This window comes from Anas platyrhynchos, chromosome 23, assembly GCF_047663525.1.
Source record: "Anas platyrhynchos isolate ZD024472 breed Pekin duck chromosome 23, IASCAAS_PekinDuck_T2T, whole genome shotgun sequence".
Taxonomy (NCBI): Eukaryota; Metazoa; Chordata; class Aves; order Anseriformes; family Anatidae; genus Anas; species Anas platyrhynchos.
In genome coordinates this window covers 2,188,448-2,206,661 of record NC_092609.1, presented here as the reverse complement: position 1 = coordinate 2,206,661, position 18,214 = coordinate 2,188,448, and the positions used below count along the sequence as shown (strand labels likewise).

General features: G+C 61.1%; 2 protein-coding genes across 10 annotated transcripts in view; one reads left to right on the top strand and one right to left on the bottom strand.

The window, feature by feature from the left end:
- Positions 1-974: 974 nt before the first annotated feature.
- Positions 975-13,323, bottom strand: RHOBTB2 (Rho related BTB domain containing 2). 4 transcript variants are annotated; one of them, XM_038166936.2, is made up of 11 exons: positions 13,208-13,323; positions 11,109-11,186; positions 5,342-5,543; positions 5,077-5,180; positions 4,794-4,979; positions 3,670-4,694; positions 2,747-2,865; positions 2,513-2,663; positions 2,330-2,418; positions 2,085-2,190; positions 975-1,997 (listed from the first exon to the last, which is right to left on the bottom strand). In XM_038166936.2, the coding sequence occupies exons 2-11, from the start codon at positions 11,165-11,167 to the stop codon at positions 1,759-1,761; spliced, it is 2,280 nt and encodes a 759-aa protein (XP_038022864.1). In that variant the 5' UTR covers positions 11,168-11,186; positions 13,208-13,323; the 3' UTR covers positions 975-1,758. The 4 variants fall into 4 exon arrangements, with proteins under 4 accessions (XP_038022864.1, XP_038022865.1, XP_038022867.1 ...); XM_038166937.2 differs by lacking the exon at positions 13,208-13,323 and adding an exon at positions 11,449-11,571; XM_038166939.2 differs by lacking the exons at positions 11,109-11,186; positions 13,208-13,323 and adding an exon at positions 9,783-9,998.
- The window catches only part of PEBP4 (phosphatidylethanolamine binding protein 4), a 62,016-nt gene continuing 56,922 nt past the window's right edge, over positions 13,121-18,214 (top strand). The window contains exon 1 of one of the 6 annotated variants that reach the window (XM_072027117.1): positions 13,121-13,272. The gene's annotated coding sequence lies outside the window, so the exon portion shown is untranslated. The other 5 variants (XM_038166945.2, XM_072027118.1, XM_038166947.2 and 2 more) reach the window with 5 other exon arrangements.

The window sequence follows — 18,214 nt, the reverse complement described above, 5'->3', positions numbered from 1 at the left end:
TCCTCGTTTCTTGTTGCTGCTGCTCCGTTTGGGGTTTCAGCGGGCACCAAAGGAGCAGAGATGCCGTGCGTGGGGCCAGGACATCTTGGGGCTCTGCCACATTGGGCACGGTCCCCGTGTCCCCAGCAGGGATGCTGGTGCCACTGGAAGTCCTCAGCAGCAAACCCAGGCTCTGAATTTCCACCCTGGCCGCCAGCAGGAGCAGGAGGCTGAAATTTGGGTCCCCGGCGCAGGCAGGGGCGGCGCGCTGCCGTAGCTGTGGCGCACATCCATGCGGTGCTGGGTGAGGAAGGGGCTCTGCTCACCCCAAAAATCAACCCCGAGCTGCCCGCCTGCCTCCACCGTCCCCCCGGAGGCTTTATCCATGTGCAGGTGGCTTCTCGAGGCAAGCGGCTGAAAGCAGGAGCTGCCGGGATGGGGAAGGGGACGGCAGCGGGGCGCTTTGCTCCGGGGGTCCCAGCAAGGCAGCTCCAGGCTGGGCACCTCCTGCAGGACCCCAGGTGAAGGATTGGTGCTGGACGGGCGAGCACCCGCTTTAAAAAGGCTTTAAAAAGGGAAGAAAACTCATCCTACCTGCTGCAAAGCGCAATAGCGCAGAGCGTGCGCCCGCTGCGTCCGCTCCCGTGCTCCTACACCCGGGGCTGGGGACGAGCATCCGAAAGGAGCAGCTCCAAAAAGGGCAGCGGGGACGAGAGCAGCACCCAGGGGTGTCACTGCGTCCTCCCTACTGTCCCCTGCCAGGATGGGGACGGGAGCAGAGGTTTGGGTCCACCCAAGGGTGCCACCAGGCACCCGCCGTGCGATTTTGGGCACCTGCAAGCGACACGGGTGGAGCAGGCGAGGTCAGTCCGATGCAAAGCCCCCGCTCCTCCTGCTTTTGGGGTGTTTGGGGTTGGTTTTTTTTTTTTTGGATGCTGGATCCTGCGATGCTCCTGCGCCAGCTGCTTCCTCCCAAACACACAGGGACCACGCCGGGCTTTTAAAATACCATTTATTACAATGGAGCCGCCCAGGCTCCAAGCCCAAGCCGGAGGGCCCGGGGGTGGTTTCTGGGGGTGAGTTTTGGTGTGTGTGTTTTTTGTTTTTTGTTTTTTTTTTTTTTCGTGGTATTTTTTTGCTTTAGATTTTCTTTAAAAAATAAAATAGAAGTCTGCTCTCTGCGCTGCTGCGGGCCAAGCCCCCGTGGGGAGGTGCGGGGAGGAGAGGGCTCCTTTTTTCCCCAAAGCTCCCCGCACGGGGACAGCCCCCGCAGGGGAACGGAGGGGGACACCTTGTGGGATCAGCCCTGGTGCAGCCCAGAGGGGTTTGAGGATCCTGTGGGATCAGCCCAGAGGGGTTTGGGGCCGGGATCCCACCTCGCCCCGCTGCAAGTCCAAGGGGCGTCGAGGCGGCGTCCCCCAAAACCACCCCGAGCCCGCAGCTTCTGCCTCAGAACTAAAAGTGGAACGGGGACGGGTTTCTTCTTCTTCCTCATGCGGTCGATGTTCGAAAGAAAGGAGAAAAAAAAAAAGAAAAAAGGAAAACCCAAGACAACCCTTGTGCTCCTGTAAACGTGGGTTTCTCCTGCTGCTCCGGGCCAGTCCTGCGGCGCTGGCGCTGCGGCGTGGGGGCGCCCCGCTCCGTCTCCCCGGGGTGCCAGCTGGGGGCACCCGCCTGGCGCTGGGGCAGCTCATCCCACCCTTCGTCCTCCTCCTCCTCCTCCTCCTCCTTCTCCTCTTCCCCATCCGTCTCCTGGAGCCAGGGCAAGGACGGGCGCTCTCAAACCACAGCCGAGGAGGAGGAGGAGGAGGAAGAAGAGGAGGCTGTGGCTGCCGACGACGAAGGAGAGGAGGAAGGGGAGGAGGAGGCGTTCCAGAAGAGCCACCGCCTCTTGGGCTGCCGTTTGAGGTGGAGGTAGTCTTCCTTCTCCCGCTCCTTCCTCGCCCGCTGGTAGTGATCCTCCTCCTTCAGGTACCACACCGGCGGCCAGCGGTGCTTCTCGAAGTACTCCTGGTTCTCTGCGGGGACACGGGGGTCAGCCCCGTGCCCCAAGGAGGGGGACAGGGAGGGGATGGGGACCCCACCAACCCCTCCCCAACGCTCACCTCCCGACATGGCCTTCATGTCGCGGGGGAATTTGCGGCAGACGTTGTTGTAGTTGGTGCAGATGTGGTGCAGGCACCAGTCGGCGAGCTGGTAGGCGCAGTGGAACTGGAGACGGGAGCAGGCGTCACCAAAACGCACAGATTTACCCCGTTTTCCCCCAAAACCTCGGCATTCAGGGATCGTCCCCTCTCTGCCACAGCAGTGCCACCTCTCCCACCACCAGGTCCCCTCCGTGCCACCCTACCTGTGCCAGCTCCAGGAACACCAGCACGTCTCCATCGATGTCCACCATCATCTGCGCCGCCTCCATCAGGCCGGTGACGGTGTACTGCTCTGTGGGGCGCACGGCGGGGTCAGGGCACGGCCCTAAAGCACCCGGGATGTCCCCCAGCTTTTTTTTTTTTTTGGGAAAGGGACAGCGACTCACCGGTGAGAGCCACCAGGTGGGGCAGGCAGAGGCGGTTGGCCAGGATGATGAGCTTCATGTCGTCGAGGTCGGGGCTGGAGCTGAATTGCCCGGTGTAGAGGTACTCCAGCACGGCCCGCATGCAGCTCTTGCTGGTGTAAGGAAGCGCCACCTGCGAGGTGCCCACCCAAACGTCACCCCACGGCCATCCCCAAGCCCTCCCCACAAGGGGAAAATCCTCGGGGTCTTCCTCACCTCGTTGGTGGAGCTCTCCACGAAGGGGCCGCCGAACATCGCGGCCATCCAGTCGCAGCTGGAGATGAGCAGGGGCTTGTGGGCACTGATAGCACCGTCATCCAGCACGAAGGTGACATCTGGAGCAAGGAGAAAGAAAAAAAAACCCCGGTCACCACCAGCTTGGTCATCTCCACACAGCAAAAAAACACCTCTCCCCAGAGGGAACGGGAGGAAAAAATAACAAAATTAATCTTGAGGGCAAGGGACAGGATGTGCCAGACCGGGCTTGTTTGTTTTTCAGCATCCTCCGCCAGCTCGGGGGAACTCAGGAAGGGCTCCGGCAGCCAGGGCACCGTGCACGGCTCTGGCCCAGGGGTTTTCCCGTGACACGTTTAAAAGCAAAGGGCAAAAATCCTGGCGTTGAATGCTTCGCCTGATTTCTGCAGATTGAGCTCTTGGGAATATCGGAAAGGACAATGGGGACAGCTGTCCCCTCCTCTAATCTCTCCTGGACAAGGGTTTCTCCCCGGGGAAACACAGCCCCTCTCCGTGATGCCTTGACCTCAGCAAGGTCCCTCTGCATGAACCCAACCCATCCGGAGAGAGGTTGGGATGTTTGCACCCCTGGGATGTTGTTTGCACCCCCGGGATGTTGTTTGCACCCCCGGGATGTCACCTGGAAGCCACCAACACCACCCTGCAGCATCACGGCACAGCCTGGTGCCACCACGCTGGGTGGAAAGCTGTGACTGGGGAAACCCTACAAGAATCCAGTGACCCTACCAAAAATCTGGGCCAAGGAGGAGAGGAAATCCCAAAAACACCAAGCCTGTAGTTGAACATATCCCAAAACCCCGGGGAAGGTGAGCGCCGGGTGCTCCACAGCACGGGCACGGGGCAGAACCCCTCACGAGGGCAACGGGGTGCGGACGGAGGCGTACCCGAAAAAGTCCCCTTGGCCAGGCATTCCTTCACCCGGTTGGTCCTCCGGACGTGGAAGGCTTTGGTGATCTCCTGGTTCATGAACGCCTCGTTGTTGAGGATGTTGGCCACCATCATGCGGAGGTCGAACACCTCGAGGAGCTCGGCGATGTGCGCGATGTGCATCAGGTCGCGCTCCTTCTCGTCCAGCTCCCCGGTGTACAGGTACTTCAGCACGGCCCGGAAAGGTCCCGGTTGGATGGAAGCGTCCATCTTCACCACCACCATCAGCTTGGATTTGTAGGTCAGCGGATCCTCCGCCATCTCCTCCTGGATGCTGATGAAGGCCCGGCTCCACGAGGAGAGGTCCCGGCCCCGCTTCAACCCGCGCTCCCCGGTCTCGTAGCGTTTCCCCCGCAGGATCCCGTCACTGGTGGAGGCTCTAAGGCACGGTTTGCGCTGGCTGGACCCAGCCTCCTCGGCGCTCTCGCAGATATCAAAGCTGGCGGCCCGGAGGAGGAAATCTCGCCCGTGGTGCCTCTCCTCTTGGTGCAGCATCCGCTCGGCCGCCGCGGTGACGGCCACCCCGAAGCCGTGCCCCGCGGCGCTCTGCTGGTCCTCCTCGCTCAGGTCCATGAGGAACAGGTCATAGAACTTGGAGGAGGAGGTGGAGAGGTAGATCTTGTGTGCGTAGATTTTGATCTTCTCTTGCAGCACCAGGATGACGTCCGCGCACAGGGGGTCCTCCAGGAGGTGAGCCGGGCGCTCCTCGTTGTTGGACGGGGGGTCCGGCACCACGATGATGGGCGGAGGGGGTTTGGGGGGCAAGAAGGGGGCTTGGAGCAGTGGGCGCTGGACGTTGCGGAGGTGGGACTTCCAGAACTGCAGGTGGCGGCGGGAGATGAGGGCGGCACGGATGGCGTTGTCGAAGACGTCCTTGATGCCAAACTGCGCCACCACACTCGTCTCGTAGTAGGGGATCCCCAGCTCCTTGGCCACCTCCCTCCCCTTCTCCGGAGGAAGGATCTCGTTGGGTTTGATGGGTCTGGAGAAAGAGAGAACCAAGAGATCTCTCCAGTTGCGTGGTCATGGAGAAAGGGGCTTGGGGAGGGGGCACGGGCACCGTCGGGGGTGGTGGTCCCACCTGGCCAAGGGGCGCCGTGCCCGGTTGACGGCCTCCAGGTCGGCGTAGCGCAGGTCGAGCTGGCAGCCCACCAGGATGACGGGGGCGCGGGGGCAGAAGTGCTTGATCTCCGGGTACCACATGGTCTTCACGTGGTGCAGGGAGTTGGGGTTGGCGATGGAGAAGCACAAAACCACCACGTCGGACCTGCGAGGAGGAGGAAGAGGAGGAGGAAGAGAAGGTCACGGTGGAGCCAACCCCGGCGCCTTTCTCCCTCCTCGCCACGGCTCTGCCCGTGCCCTACCTGCCATAGGCGAAGCGCCTGTCCTTGTGGTGGTCACCGAAGGTGTCCCAGAGCCGCAAGGACACGCTAACATCATCTACCACATCCCGCGAGCGCTCCAGCACCTGCGGGAAGAAAAACCCCGTGAGCCCCGCGGCGAGGCCAAAGCGCTCCGCCGAGAGGACGCCCACCAAAATCCCCCCAAATAAAACCAAACCAAACCAAAAAAAAAAAACAAACCCAAACCCTTTCCAAGGGGGTCCCCACGCCCTGGGGCAGCCCTCACCTCCTGGCACACGCGGTACTGGTCGATGGCCCACACCGTGGGCACGTGGGTGGCGAGGAGCTGGTACTGGGTGAGCGTGGCGTTGCAGGCGCGGGCACAGATGAGCCGGGTCTTGCCCACGGCGTTGTCCCCGACCACGACGCACTTGATAGTTTCTACGTTTGGCCTCTCATAATCCATGTCAGAATCCATTAATTGGGACCTGGGGGGAGGAAAAGCGGGCTCAGCTAACGCAGCCAGGATAATGAAGGGGGTGAAACACCAACGATGCTCGCGACCACCAGCCCCAAGGAGCTTGGTAAGCGAGCGGAGCCGCGGCGAGCACCAGCAGGCAGCTGCCCTCCCCTCCCTGCACACGCTCCTGCCCTTCCCCTTTAAAATTTAATGTTCCCGTGGCAGCGTGCGTTGCTGTGCCGCGCGTCAGACACATGCCCTGCGTTGCGTTCGGCCCCCCCCCCTCCCTCTCCCTCCTCTCCGTCTCTCCGGCCCTGGCTCATGCTTGTTCATGTGAGATGAGGATTTTTTTTATTATTTTTTTTTTTTCCTCCTCTCCCTTCTTCCCTTTTCTCCCTCTCCGGCGTTCGCAAGCGAAGCTTCCAGATGGGAGCACGCACAGCAGCACCGCCAGCCTCTCCCGCTGCCTCCCAGCACCGGGCTCTTCCCCCAGCACCATCCTGCCCCCCTCCCTTTTTTTTATTTTTCTCCCTGCTCCCAGGGGAGCTCTTTGGTCCTGAGCAGCAAAGCACAAGAGGCTCCTGACGTCTGCAGGAGCCGGGCAGGCTCCCAGCATCGCTGCCCTCCCAGGACCAGGTGCAATCCGAAACCTCCCCAGAGGGAGCTTGGAGCTCTGGGTGCTGCAAAGGTGATTCAAAGCGCCCTTATCCTGTGGGCACACACATCCAGGAGCAGCACCCTTTGCCTGCTCCAAGCCCCAGGGCAGGCCAGGGTCCAAATCAACCAAAATTAACTCATTGCAGCATTAAAGCTTGGAATCGAGGAGATTTCCAGGTGGGAGGTCGAGGGATGGGGAGAAAAAATTAAAAACCAACACCCAATTGCTCTGAACTTTGCAAAGCAGCAGCTCTCTCCCCCCTTATCACCCCCTCCTGGCACGGGCCTCCCGAGCTGCTATAATAAACCACGGGCGCACAGGCTCAGCGAGCGAAAATACCCGGTAACGATGGCAACCCAGCCCCGCGCGCGGGGACCACGGACGCAGCTCCCCGGGGGAGAGCAGCGTGGCAAGGACTTTCCAATGTTAGCACCTCCCTCCCGTGCGCAAGCTCGGGAGCACACCTGGATGCACGAGCCCCCCGGGATGCGGCACGGCGCAGGATCGGGTCCCCGAGCCCCGCGGGCGAGCGGTGGCGATGGCACGGTGGCACCGAGCCACCTTGCTTTGGGTGCCAGTGCTTAGCCCCAAGGCAAAAACTTCTCCAAACGCTCCTCGCCCGCAAGCCACATCCTTTCCGCCCTCTGGGGAAGGGTGTTGAGTTGCTTGGGGTCTGCACGGCACGGCAAAAAGGTGCAAGGGCAGCTCGCCTGCTGCCCCAAAAGCCCCAGGAGATGCGTTCCCATCTCCTGCACCACCAATCCCAGGTCCCCAGCTCCTCCTGAGCATTGATTTTGGCTCCTCTGTAGGTTGAGGAGGTCCCCGGGGGGTTGTTGGTGCTCGGGGAGCTTTGCGGTGCTTATTTTTAGGGCTCCTAATTCAGCCCAGCTCATTCAAGCAGTGCGGGGAGGGGAGAAGGCACGTGGGGATGACAACTGCGGCCTCGGAGCTCCGGCTTTTTGGATACCTGCCCCCTGCAGTGGGCTCAAACCAGGGGATTCGGGACCCTGCTCGGAAAGCCCAGAGCCCCCGAGGGAATTCAGGGCTAAATCCTGCCCGGATCAGTGCCTGCAGCGAGGAAAAGGGAGGGAGGGAGAGGGGGAAGGCAGCGGGCACGAGATGCGGGCTCTGAATAAAGCAGAAGCACGCTGGGGAACTCGGGCAGCCCTGCGGGGGTGGCACACAGCCCCCCACCCCCGGGACATCACCCCAGGGGGGTGCTGAGCCTTTCTGCAGGGCCAATGGCAGCAGCACAATGCCACCACCTCGGTGCCCCCCCCAAAAAACCCTGCTTGGCCTCTCCAGAGAGCAAAAAGGGAGGCTGGATGCCGACACATCAGGGCTGCCCCTTGCAAAAACCCTTCCCTAGAGGGCAGGGATGCTCCGGCCGGGCCCCCCACCCCAAAACGCATCCCCCCACCCCTCCCGGAGGGGAACCCAAAATTGCTTTTTGCAGCCCGCGGTTGCCACGGCAACTGCACCATCACCCCGGGAGCCGTCGCTTAGCAACTCCCAGGCTAAAAATCCTCCATCCCGGCCTCGCCAGGGGAGGAGAGCCCCTGGAAATGGGGGGGGGACGCGCCCCGGAACGGTGGCAGTGCTGGAAAATACCCCGGGACCCCCCCGGGGATGGGGGGCGAGCAGGGCCCAGGGGGCTGCACAGGCCACGGCTGGGAGCGGGGGCACCGGGGGCGGTTTTAGGGTGTTGTAAAAGGGCTGGGGGCGCCCGGAGCACCCAGGAAGGGGCTGGGGGGCATGGCAAAAGGGGTCGGGGGGGGGCTCGGAGCTGCAGGATGGGGGTGGGGGGTGTTGCAAAAGGGGACGGGGAGCAGCGAGGCTGGGGAGCAAAGGGGTCGGGGGGCACCGGGGGTGGTTTGGGGGCGGCGTAAAGGGGCTGGGGGCGCTGGGAGCAGCCAGGAAGGGGCGCAGGGGGCATGGCAAAGGGGTCGTACCCCCCCACACCATATCCGGGGAGGGTTGGGGGGGGGCTGGGTACTTACACCAACACAGACGAAGCGGCGGCTCCCAGGGGCCGGGGCCGGGCTCGCCCCTCCGGACATGGTCAGGGCGCAAATTGCGCGCTCGGCTTGCGCGCGCCCCCGCGCTGCGCTGCGCGTTTTAGGGCCCATGGCGGCGCGGGGGCCGCCCGGCTCTCCGCATCCGCGGCCCCCCGCACGAAAAGCCCCCAGGCAGCCCCTTCCTGAGCGCAAAACCCTGCGCGCAACCCCCCCCCTGCGCGCACCGGCCCTGCGCGCAAAATCGCCTGCGCTGCGCTGCGCCGGGCGTTGCGCGCTGCGCTCGGGGCCGCGCCGCCGTTCATTCACAAAAACAAGCCGCCCCCCCGAGGCCACGCCCCCCTGCCCCCCCCCGCAGCCTGCCATTGGCTGAGAGGGAGCCCGGGGGGGGGCGTGAAAATGAATGGGGGGGGCTCCGAGTGGGGTTCCAGGCTGCGGCTGAGCGCCCCCCCCCGGGAAAGGGTGCGGAGGGATCTCGGCTGGCAGGCGGCGTGTGCCTGCGGGGGGGTCTGTCCTGACCCTAAATCCCCCCCCACAGGGCCCCATCCTGTCCCTAAGCACCCCCCCATTTGGCCCCATCCTGCCCCAAACCCCTCCATGGGGCCCCATTCTGGCCCTAAGCACCCCCCCATGAGGTCCCATCCTGCCCCAAACCCCCCCCATGAGGTCCCACCCTACCCATAACCCCTCTATGGGGCCCCATCCTACCCCTAATCCCTCTTTGGGACCCCATCCTGTTCCTAAGCCCCCTTCCATGGGGTCCCATCCTGCCCCTAACATCTCCATGGACACTATCCTGACCCTAAGCCCCCCTCCATGGGGCCCCATCCTGCCCCAACCCCCCCCATGAGGTCCCATCCTGCCCCTAACCCCTCTATGTGACCCCATACTGCCCCAGCCCTCTCCATGGGACCCCATCCTGTCCCTAAACCCCTTTCCATGGGGTCCCGTCCTGCCCCCATCATCTCTTGCACCCTCCCCCTGCACCCCACCTCCATCCTCCCCCTGCCCCTTGCGGCCCCTCCAGCACCTCTCCCTGCCCCCTGGGCACATGAGCACCCCTTCCTCTGACCCCCTTTCCCCCTCCCCTTGCTGCACTGGGATCGGGACACCAAAATTTGGGGAACACTCGGGGTCTGCAGAGGGGACCCCTCGGCGGCGCAGGGGCAAAAGCGCAGTGCCTTGACACCCCCTAGAGCCCCCCTAAAAATCCCCTGCTCCCCGATCCCAGGCCTCACCCCGCACCACTGCCTTCCTACCGCCCCCTCCTTCACCCCCAGCCCCAAATCTGCGGGGCGGAATAAAACCAAAACCCCAGAGTCATCTTTGCAGCGGGGCTGCCGGGAAGGCTGGCGGTGCCCTGACCCCGTATATCCGCATCATGTGATGCCTCGCCATCCTCCCCGGAGCCTTTCGGCTGCTTTTTTTCCCCCCCCCTCGCCTTCACGGAACCATTCTCTGTCCCCCCCGGCCCCGTTATTCCCCCTTGCCTTGGGCCAAGGCCAAAAATCCCAAATCCAACCAAAATCCCTGCGCCCACCCCGCACCTTCGCCGCCGTCCCCCCCCCTCCCTCCCCAAACGGCGTCGCCTCACCCAACTCGCAGCACGGCGGGGATCTCCCTCTCCATAGCAGAAAGGAGACGGGGTGGCTTTTTGGGGGAAGGGGGGGCCCTTCGCCGCCTTTTTTTGGGGGCATGGGCGAGCCGAGCTCCTTCTATCCCCCCCCCCCCCTCAAAGCTTTTCGCCTCCCTTCTCCTGGCTCACGGGGAAGGCGCCCGGCGAGCTCGTTTTGGTTTATTTGCTCTCTCTCGGAGCAGGTGCTTTAATTGTGGCAGGAAAAAAAAAATAATAAATTCCTGGCTTTCCGGGCAGCCCCGTTCCCAAAGGAACCCCCCCTCTTTTTTTTTTTTTTCCCTCCCTCCTTCCCTTTTATGCAAAACAAAAGCACGATTGTGGCTGCCGGGCGCAACACCCACAGCCTCCCAGGTCCTGGCCTCTCTCCTGGCAGGAGGCTGCGCTGGGAGGCACCGGGGAGGGGATGGGGACGGGGGCCTGGAGCCCCCCCTCTCTGCTGCGGACCCCCCAAGGAAGGCAGGGAGCAGGACCCCGTGGCTTGGGGACATTTCCCGTGGTGGCTTGGGGATGTTTCCTGTGGCTAGGGGATGGTTTTTTATGGCTAGGGGATTTTTTTGTGGCTCAGGGATGGTTTTCGTGGCTCACACCATTCCCAGGTGGGGTCAAAGGACCCCAACTCGCTGCTCTCTGCACCCCATCGCTGCCCCCATCTGCTCTCCCCCCCTTGCTGTTGCTGTAATTAAAACTTTTCCCATTTCAGCCCCCGGCTTCCTAATCACCCCCTGCTCCCAAACAGCTCCAAACCCCCATGCTGTGGGCTCCCAGGAACTCAGCCCCCCGGGACAAGCACCCATTTCCCCATTTCCACCCCAAAACATCCTCTTTCTTCTTCCCCCACCCCAGCAGGGAAGGGAGAAGCTCTCAGGGTGCCGGAGTCACCAGCAGATTTTTCTCCAGCCTGCAAGCTCTCCCTGGCTGTGGGGTTCACCAACGGGACCCTTCCCCTGGGCACCCCGGCTCGCACCATCACTCCCTGGTCTTGCAGGGACCCCAAATCCTCTGCCCTTTGCTCCTCAGAGCAGCCAGGAGATGCTCTGCAACCTCTGCAGCCTCCCCGCGCCCTTCCCCAGCTCCCCACTGCCGGCGCAAGGGACACCCGGAGCCGTGGGGACATGAAGGGGACCCCCAGCCCCGTTTGGAGCCATGCTGTGGGTTATCCACCCGCTGTGCCCAAGGCACGGGGACGTCACGGTGCCAAGGGAGCAAGGAGCAAAGTTCCCCGAGGACGTGCCCGGAGGAAGGGAGCGGGCAGAGCGCGGTGCTGGAGAGGCCGTGGGTACTTACAGGCTGCGAGCCACGGCGCTCATCTTCCCGGCGGGGCTGCCTTTCCCTTGGGTGGCCATCTCTTCCTCTTGGCAGCCTCTGAAAAGAAGGGGACAGGCTGTGAGGATGCCCCAAAGGTGCCTTCATCCCCTAAAACCACCCATGTCCTCCTGCACGCTGCCACCCCCGTACCCCGAGGATGGCAACCCGGTGGCGAGCTGGAAAGGAGGAGGACGCCACGGGGGGACCTGGTCTCATCCAGAGCAGCCGTGCCCAGTGTCCCTTCGTCCCCATGCTCTCCCCGTGCTGCCACCTTCACCACGCACCCCACCATGGGGGATTTCCCCCCCGGCTGCCCTACCCGGCTCAGCGGTGCCCATGCCCTCCAGGCTGGAGCAGGATGCGGCCGCTGAGCGGTGCCCGTGCCGGCCCCACAGTGCTGGAGGCTGGGGCTGAGCCTCTCACGGAGCCCGGGCAGAGTCCGGGGCAGAGGCGGGGTGAGAAAAGGCAGGGGACAGGCGAGGATCAGGAAACGTTGCTCCGGGGCTCCCCGTGCTGCTGGCTCCTTCCCAGCAAGAGCCCAATTGTGGGCACCCCGAGCATTCACGTGGAGCCCCCCAGCACCTCCAGCACCCAGCTGAGCCCCTCAGCAGACAAGGGGAGGACTAAAATAAGCAAAAAGAGTGGTTTTTCCCCTTTTCTCCCCTGTCCCACCAGCTCAACGGGGCTTATCTCCAAGCCAGGAGACTGGGGGGGCTTGGAAAGTTTGGGGTTCCCTGGAAATTCCCTGCGCACACCCGCCTGGATCCCATCTACCAGCCCCACGGGTGGTAGCTCATCCTGCCCCAACACTGCTGTGGGATTTCAGGGCTTTATCACTCAGTTTATAAATATTTAAACCCAGGAGGAGCCACACGCTCCAGGAAAAAAAAAAGTGACATACACAAAAAATATCCCCCCCTTGCATCTGGGGCTCTCCAGGCATGTTTTTTGCAACCAGAAACCAAAACCGGGGCAAAATCCAAGGTCCCGTGTGGGATTTTTCCATCCTGCAGCCATGAGGATTCCCGTCCTGCCCGTCCTGCTGCCTCCCCCCACGAATTTCTGGGCTCTGGGGGCATTTTTGGGCCCGGCTCCTCCCGCAGTGTTCGCAGCTTCACCCAGCATTAAGCGCTGCTGACGCCTCGTGCAAAAAGCTGTGAAGAGCTTCTATTTGGGGAAAGTTCCCCTTGTAACGGCGCATCCTGTGGCTGCTGCTTCCCTTTCCTCCCCGTGCTCTTGCAAAAATAGGCTGGTGACATTGCCAGCGACTCTGGGCTCTTCCTCGGAACAGGGAAATGACCCCCCCAGCAAGCAACCCCCAGGAATTAATTCTCCAGACCCATTTGGGGGTGCTGCTGCAGTTTTGGGGGCTGGAGGACAGCGTAAATGGGGATGTTTTTTGTGGCTAGGGGATGTTTTTCGTGGCTCAGCCCATTCCCAGGTGGGGTCAAAGGACCCCAGCTCGCTGCTCTCCGCGCCCCATCGCCGCACGACTCAGGGTCGGCCTCTCGTGGGGAGGGGGCTGCGTAACCCCACGTTAAAAACCATCACAAAATCAAAGAGGAAGGAGCCTGTTTCTAAGCAACTGTCTCCAGTAGGGATGGAGCCCATCGGAAGAGGAAAAAGCAACGGGTAGGAAGCGTTGGGGAAAACTTTTGGGGTCCCAGAGACCCCCAGTGGGACTGCAGGAGGTGGTGGCACCTAACCCTAACCCTACTCCTACCCCTAACCCTATTCCTAACCCTAATCTTAACCCTAATCCTAACATTAACCTTAAACCCAACCTCAACCCCAAATCCGACCCTAAACTGAACCCTAACCCTAACCTTACCCCTAAACCTAACCCTAAAACCTTGACCCTAACCCTAACCTTGACCCCAACCCAAACCCACCCCCACGGCGCAAACCACCCCCGCTCCCCGCAGCCCTCTCCAACCCTTTTACACCCTCCCCAAGAAAAAAAAAAACCCTCGGCCTGGCCAAACCCCATTGCTGCAATGGGATCAGGCCCTGGCAAAAGCTTAGGGAAGGCAGGACGGACGGACAGAGGGGCGGACAGACGCACGGACGGTGGTTACCTGCGGGCGGGCGGGCGCTGGTGGCTGTGCCCCGGCTCTCCCGGCTGCTAGCTGGCCCGGTGCAGGTAGGGACCATTTTTATACTCTCGCCCATGTGATCCGAACAAATGCCCTAGGGATGAGTTTTTGCACTGACACAACTGCGAGGGGCCGGGACTCAGAAACCTGTTGAGCCACAATCCCGCTCCGCCAAAAGGAATTTTCCACTCCGAGGCCGCCGCTCCGGGCGTGCCCGGCGCACGGCACACGCCAGGACCTGTGCTCACCCCGCTGCCTGAGAGCGAACCAGAGAGAAAAGTGCAACGTTTCCCGTTTTCCCCCACATTTTCCAGAGAGAAAAAGTGCAATTTTTCCAATTTTTCCCATTTTCCCCAACATTTTTCCATAATCTTTCAGGCTCCTTCCTATATTTCCACATCGGAGCCGGAGCACGCAGTTGGAGAGGTGCATGGAGGGATGTTAAAATCGATTGATTAGACCCAAATTCTGCAAACCACGTGCTATTTCCCCAAAGAAAACCCACCCAGGGGGAGAAAGGTGGGGAAATCCCCCTAAAATCTCCCCGCAGCTTTAGGAATGACACTCAAGTGGATATTTGGGATCATTGAGGGCTGCAGTGGGATGCGCTCCGAGCACATCAGCGGTGCTGGGGGCACGGTGCTGGCCAGAAGGAAGGCGGATACGGGGCTGGGCTGAGGCCGAGGGACTGGGATGGGAATGGAAAGGAGAGGATGAGCTTTGGAGAAGCGCCCGTGAGTCAATGGGAACCCAGGGGCCAGGGAAACGGCCACGGGCCACGGAAAGGAGAGGCGGCGGAGAGGTGACTCAGTGAGCCCAGGCGGTGAGTCAATGGGAAAGCAGGGAGCTGCTGGGCAGCAGGAGGGCTCCAAAAAGGGGCAGGAGGCACCGGGGGGGCTTGGAAGAGACCAGAAGCACTCAGCTTGATCCCCCCCATGGGATCGGAGCTCCTTGCATGGGGACTGCTGCGTGCAGGCGTCGATTTAGGGGCAGCGTGGGGAGCGCACTGCTGCTCCTGGTGCGCACGGTGGCCCCAGGCACGTCTGCTGCTGTCACCCGGGGCTGGCTCACGCCAGCGCTATGTTCTCACGGCCTCCTGCTCGAAAGGGAAGCAGCGGGGGTTTCGTGCCCGATTTTGTGCCCAAAACTCCGTGACATTGCCGGGTCACTGAGCCCAGAGCCGTGGTGCTGCCCCTGTGCGGCTCAGGTGCTCTGCAGGCTGTGGGATTAACTCGTACCCCAGCTGGGAGGCTCGTCCCGGGGGGGTGTAAAGCTTTGCAGGCTGTCCCTGCTCAGCCCCAGGTGCTGTGGGGTTGGTGGCATTTTGGGGTCAGCCCTGCCAAGGGGCTGGGAAGCAGGGCTGGGGCTCTGCCAGGCTCTGGCCGCTCTGGGAACGGGGACACGGCGGCACGAGGAGGGGTAGGTGGGGACAAAAAGGGGGGTTTGAAGGGTGCTGGGGGTGCTGGGCTGCTTCTAGCAGCCTGTGGGGGGGTAGCTGTAGGGGCTCTGTCGCCCCTATTAGCAGGAAATTGGGGTCACCTGGAGGCACCCTGCAAAATAAGGGGGCTGAGTGCCTGGGGGGAGCTGGGAATGGCCTGGGGGGTTCCTGTCACATCCCCAAACTGGGTTTGGGGGCATCCTGGAGCTGTGATGGGGGCTCGGGGCTCCCCAGGAAAGCTCTGTTTGATTAAATCTGTCCGAGCCCCCCGGGGCAGAGCAGCTAAACCCATCTGGGGAAGGGTTAAGCCAGTTCAGTGTCACTCGATCGCCCGTTGATGCCCAGGTTAATCTGCTCTCAGTGCGTCCCCGCTGGGGATTTGGGCCCGTTTAAGCAGTTTGTGTGTGTCCCCCCCAGCTCCCCGTGTCTGCACAACCTGAAAATTTAAGGTCTGGGCTGCGCTCCCCTTCATTTTGGGCTGCGGAGATTGGAGAAAGAGGAGAAAAAAAAGCAAAAAGGAGAGCCACGTGTGGCTGAATCTGACACGGGGATATTTATAGATGCCCTGCCCAGCTGGCCTCAATCCCACGCAGGTCCCTGAGCATGGGGGGGCAGCTGGGTCCCCCCCCCAAGCCCTGGCTCGCTTGTGGGGTTGGGATCAACCTGCCCTGAGTCAGAGCAGAGCCTGCACCTCCCCGCAGCCCCAGCTCCTCATTAAGCTGCTGCCCCAGGGCTTTCCCACGAGCATCACCCAGCTCAGGAGCTCAGGGCAGGGTTTGTTTTGTGGCTGTAATCACAATTAGGGTGTCCTGTGAGGCGTGGGGCATCCACGCGCCTTCCTGCCATCTGCGGTGCCCAGGGGAAGGAGGACAGCAAGGGGAGGACACCCGGCTGCCGGTGACACCTCCGTGGCCCTGGTTCCCACGCAAAGTCCCCGGGGAGCGTGGGTGGCAGCTCCAGGAGAGGCCACACCTGAGGGTTTCTCAACGCTTTTGCTGCTGCCGGCGTTTAAAAAGTGATGCTCAGCAGCATCCCCCAGCTCCGGGAGCTGGGAAAGGTCCCCAACCTGGGGAGCTGAGCCTGAAATTTAAGGATTTGTCCTTAAAACTGAGCCTGGAATTAGAGGGAGGAGCAGCCCCCAGCTGGACCGCAGCACCCCAAGGATGTGGGTGCAGGGGGCTGGGGCTCTTTTGGGTTTTTATCGGCACCCCAGGGCCCCGTGGAGCTGCTGGAGCTGCTGCACGGCTCCGTGCCTGCCTTGTGACTGCTCAATGTAGGTCAAATGCAAAACTCGGCTCCCAAAATAGCCGAGCTGCTCCGGGGAGGGCTGCGGCTCGGGTGCAGTCACAAGGTGCCCGCCGTGGCCACCGGGGCTGTGCCAGGTGGGTGCACGGGGCCGCACAGCTCCAAGGTCACCCCCCCTGCGAGCTGGGTGTGCCACAGCCATCCCGCCACCCTCCCCAAAAACCAGGTTTTGGAAAGGTTTTTGTGTATTTTTTTTGGTGAGGTGGGTGCCCAGGTGCTGGGGATGGGGTGCAGAGGGGTGGCCCTGTCCCCAAGCCTTGCAAAATCCATGGTGAGGGTGTTGCTGGCTCACGTTCCGGGGAAAAAAATCAATTTTTGGGGTTGGTGCAGGGATGGGGATGTGGTTGTGCTCCCTGCAAGGGGCCACGGGTTGGCCACGCATGGGGAGAGCGAGTGGGCAGCACCTAGGAGGGGAGATAAGAGGCACAGCAAGGGGAGATAAGAGGCACGGTGTGGTTAGGGCACGGCAGGAGGCTGCAAACGGGGAGAGGATGTGGGTTCGTTTCCTTTTATTTTGCGTGCCACTGAGGGAAATATCTGGAAAACCGGCTTCCTGCACCACCGGCCTGAGGGAATTCCCCTGGCCACCAGGTCTGCCAAGCCCTCTGTGTCCTCCTGCACCAAACGTCAGGTTTTGGGCAGGATTTGACTGCAGAAATGTTTTTTTTTTAATGCAAATCTCCGGTGTTTTGGGGGTCTCGGTGGGTGCGCAATGAGCCCCCTGTTGCACAGGAAAGCCTCTGCCTGCGCAGCGCAAAAATCTTCGCATTAGGGCAAAGCTCTCGGGAACGCTTCTGTGGTGAGAGACGTGGTTAATTAATGAGAAATAAACGTGGTTAATTAATGCAAAATGCTACAGGTGAAGCGAGGCTGAGAGATCCCCCAGCTCTGCGTGGGGCTGGGTGAAGCGGGCAGGCCGTGGGTGGCACGGGTTAATGTTAAACCAGCACCTCCAGGAAACCCACAGCCCGCACGGGGAACTCCGGAGCTCGCAAACAATTCCTGGTCCCAGCAGAATTCATCCTGACCGGGGGCACTTGGGGGGGAAATCCTGGTTTGGGGATGCTTTTTGTGCTAAAAACCCAAAGTTAGGGGAGCCCTGCTGGGCTGGGGGCTCAGCACCATCCGTGCTGGGGGCAGAAAATTATTTATTTTATATTATTATAATTATAATTTATATTATTTATATTATAATATTATTTATTTTCTCCAAAACCCTTCCTTTTGTGGCCCTGTGGGGCACCCCATGTGTCACTTGGCTCCCAACTTTGGCTTTCCAAGTGCTTCCCTGCAGTTTTTGCAGCCTTCCTCCCCCCCTAAGCCATTTTCCTTTCAATAAAAGCCTTTTTATCATTAATATTAAATAGCAGAGGATGATTTCTTACCTGTGTCTTAGCTTTGTCAGACACAAAAGGCTTTGGGGAGACAAATGGACTGGGTCTGCTGGAAATATTTATATTATTTGTCATCTCCCCCCCAAATAACCAAAGTGGCTGCAGCAAGTTCAGGCAGCACTCGGCCTCCTTGGGCTTCCCAGGGCAAAAAAAAAAAAAAAAAAAAGTTACTTTTTGGACCTGCTGCCTGCCTTAAATGTTTTTTTTTGGCTTTTTTTTTTAACATCATTTCCTGCTGGCAGTCGTTTTGCAAAACGAAAGCAGCCGGTGCTGCTGCGAGCCTCTTCTGAGCAGCCACCGAAGAGGAAAGCTCTGCTGCTGCTCGAGGGCTGAGGTTGTGGCCGCTCAGAGGACCGGGAGAAGGTTCTGCTCTGGTCCTTTTTAATAAGGGCTTTGCAAGAAAAAAAAGTGAAAAGCCTCTTAAAGAGGGAGGAATGTCTCATGGGTGCCAGCCCTGGGCAGAAAGCTGGAAGGACGGGATTCCTGCAGCCCTTGGGCAGGAAAAGGGACGTGCAAAGCCTTCAAGGGGATGTGCAAGCCCTTCGAGGGGATGTAAAAGCCCTTCAAGGGGATGTCCAAGATCTTTGAGGGGACGTCCAAGCCCTTCAGGCTGCAGGGATTGAGCCCTGCTGGGTGCCTGACCTGGCACTGCTGCGTTTTCTCGGAGAAAATTGGTGCTGGTGGATGCAAACCCATCCCTAATGTGGGTTTTGGGGTGCTGTGCCCCCAACCTGGCAGTGGGACGAGTGGGATCAGCCTCTCCTGTGCGTGTCCGTAGAAAATCCAGCGGCCCAGGGGTTGTTTCCCCTTGCAGGAGCAGCAGGTGGGAGCCGTGGGCTCTGCGCCCCCGAT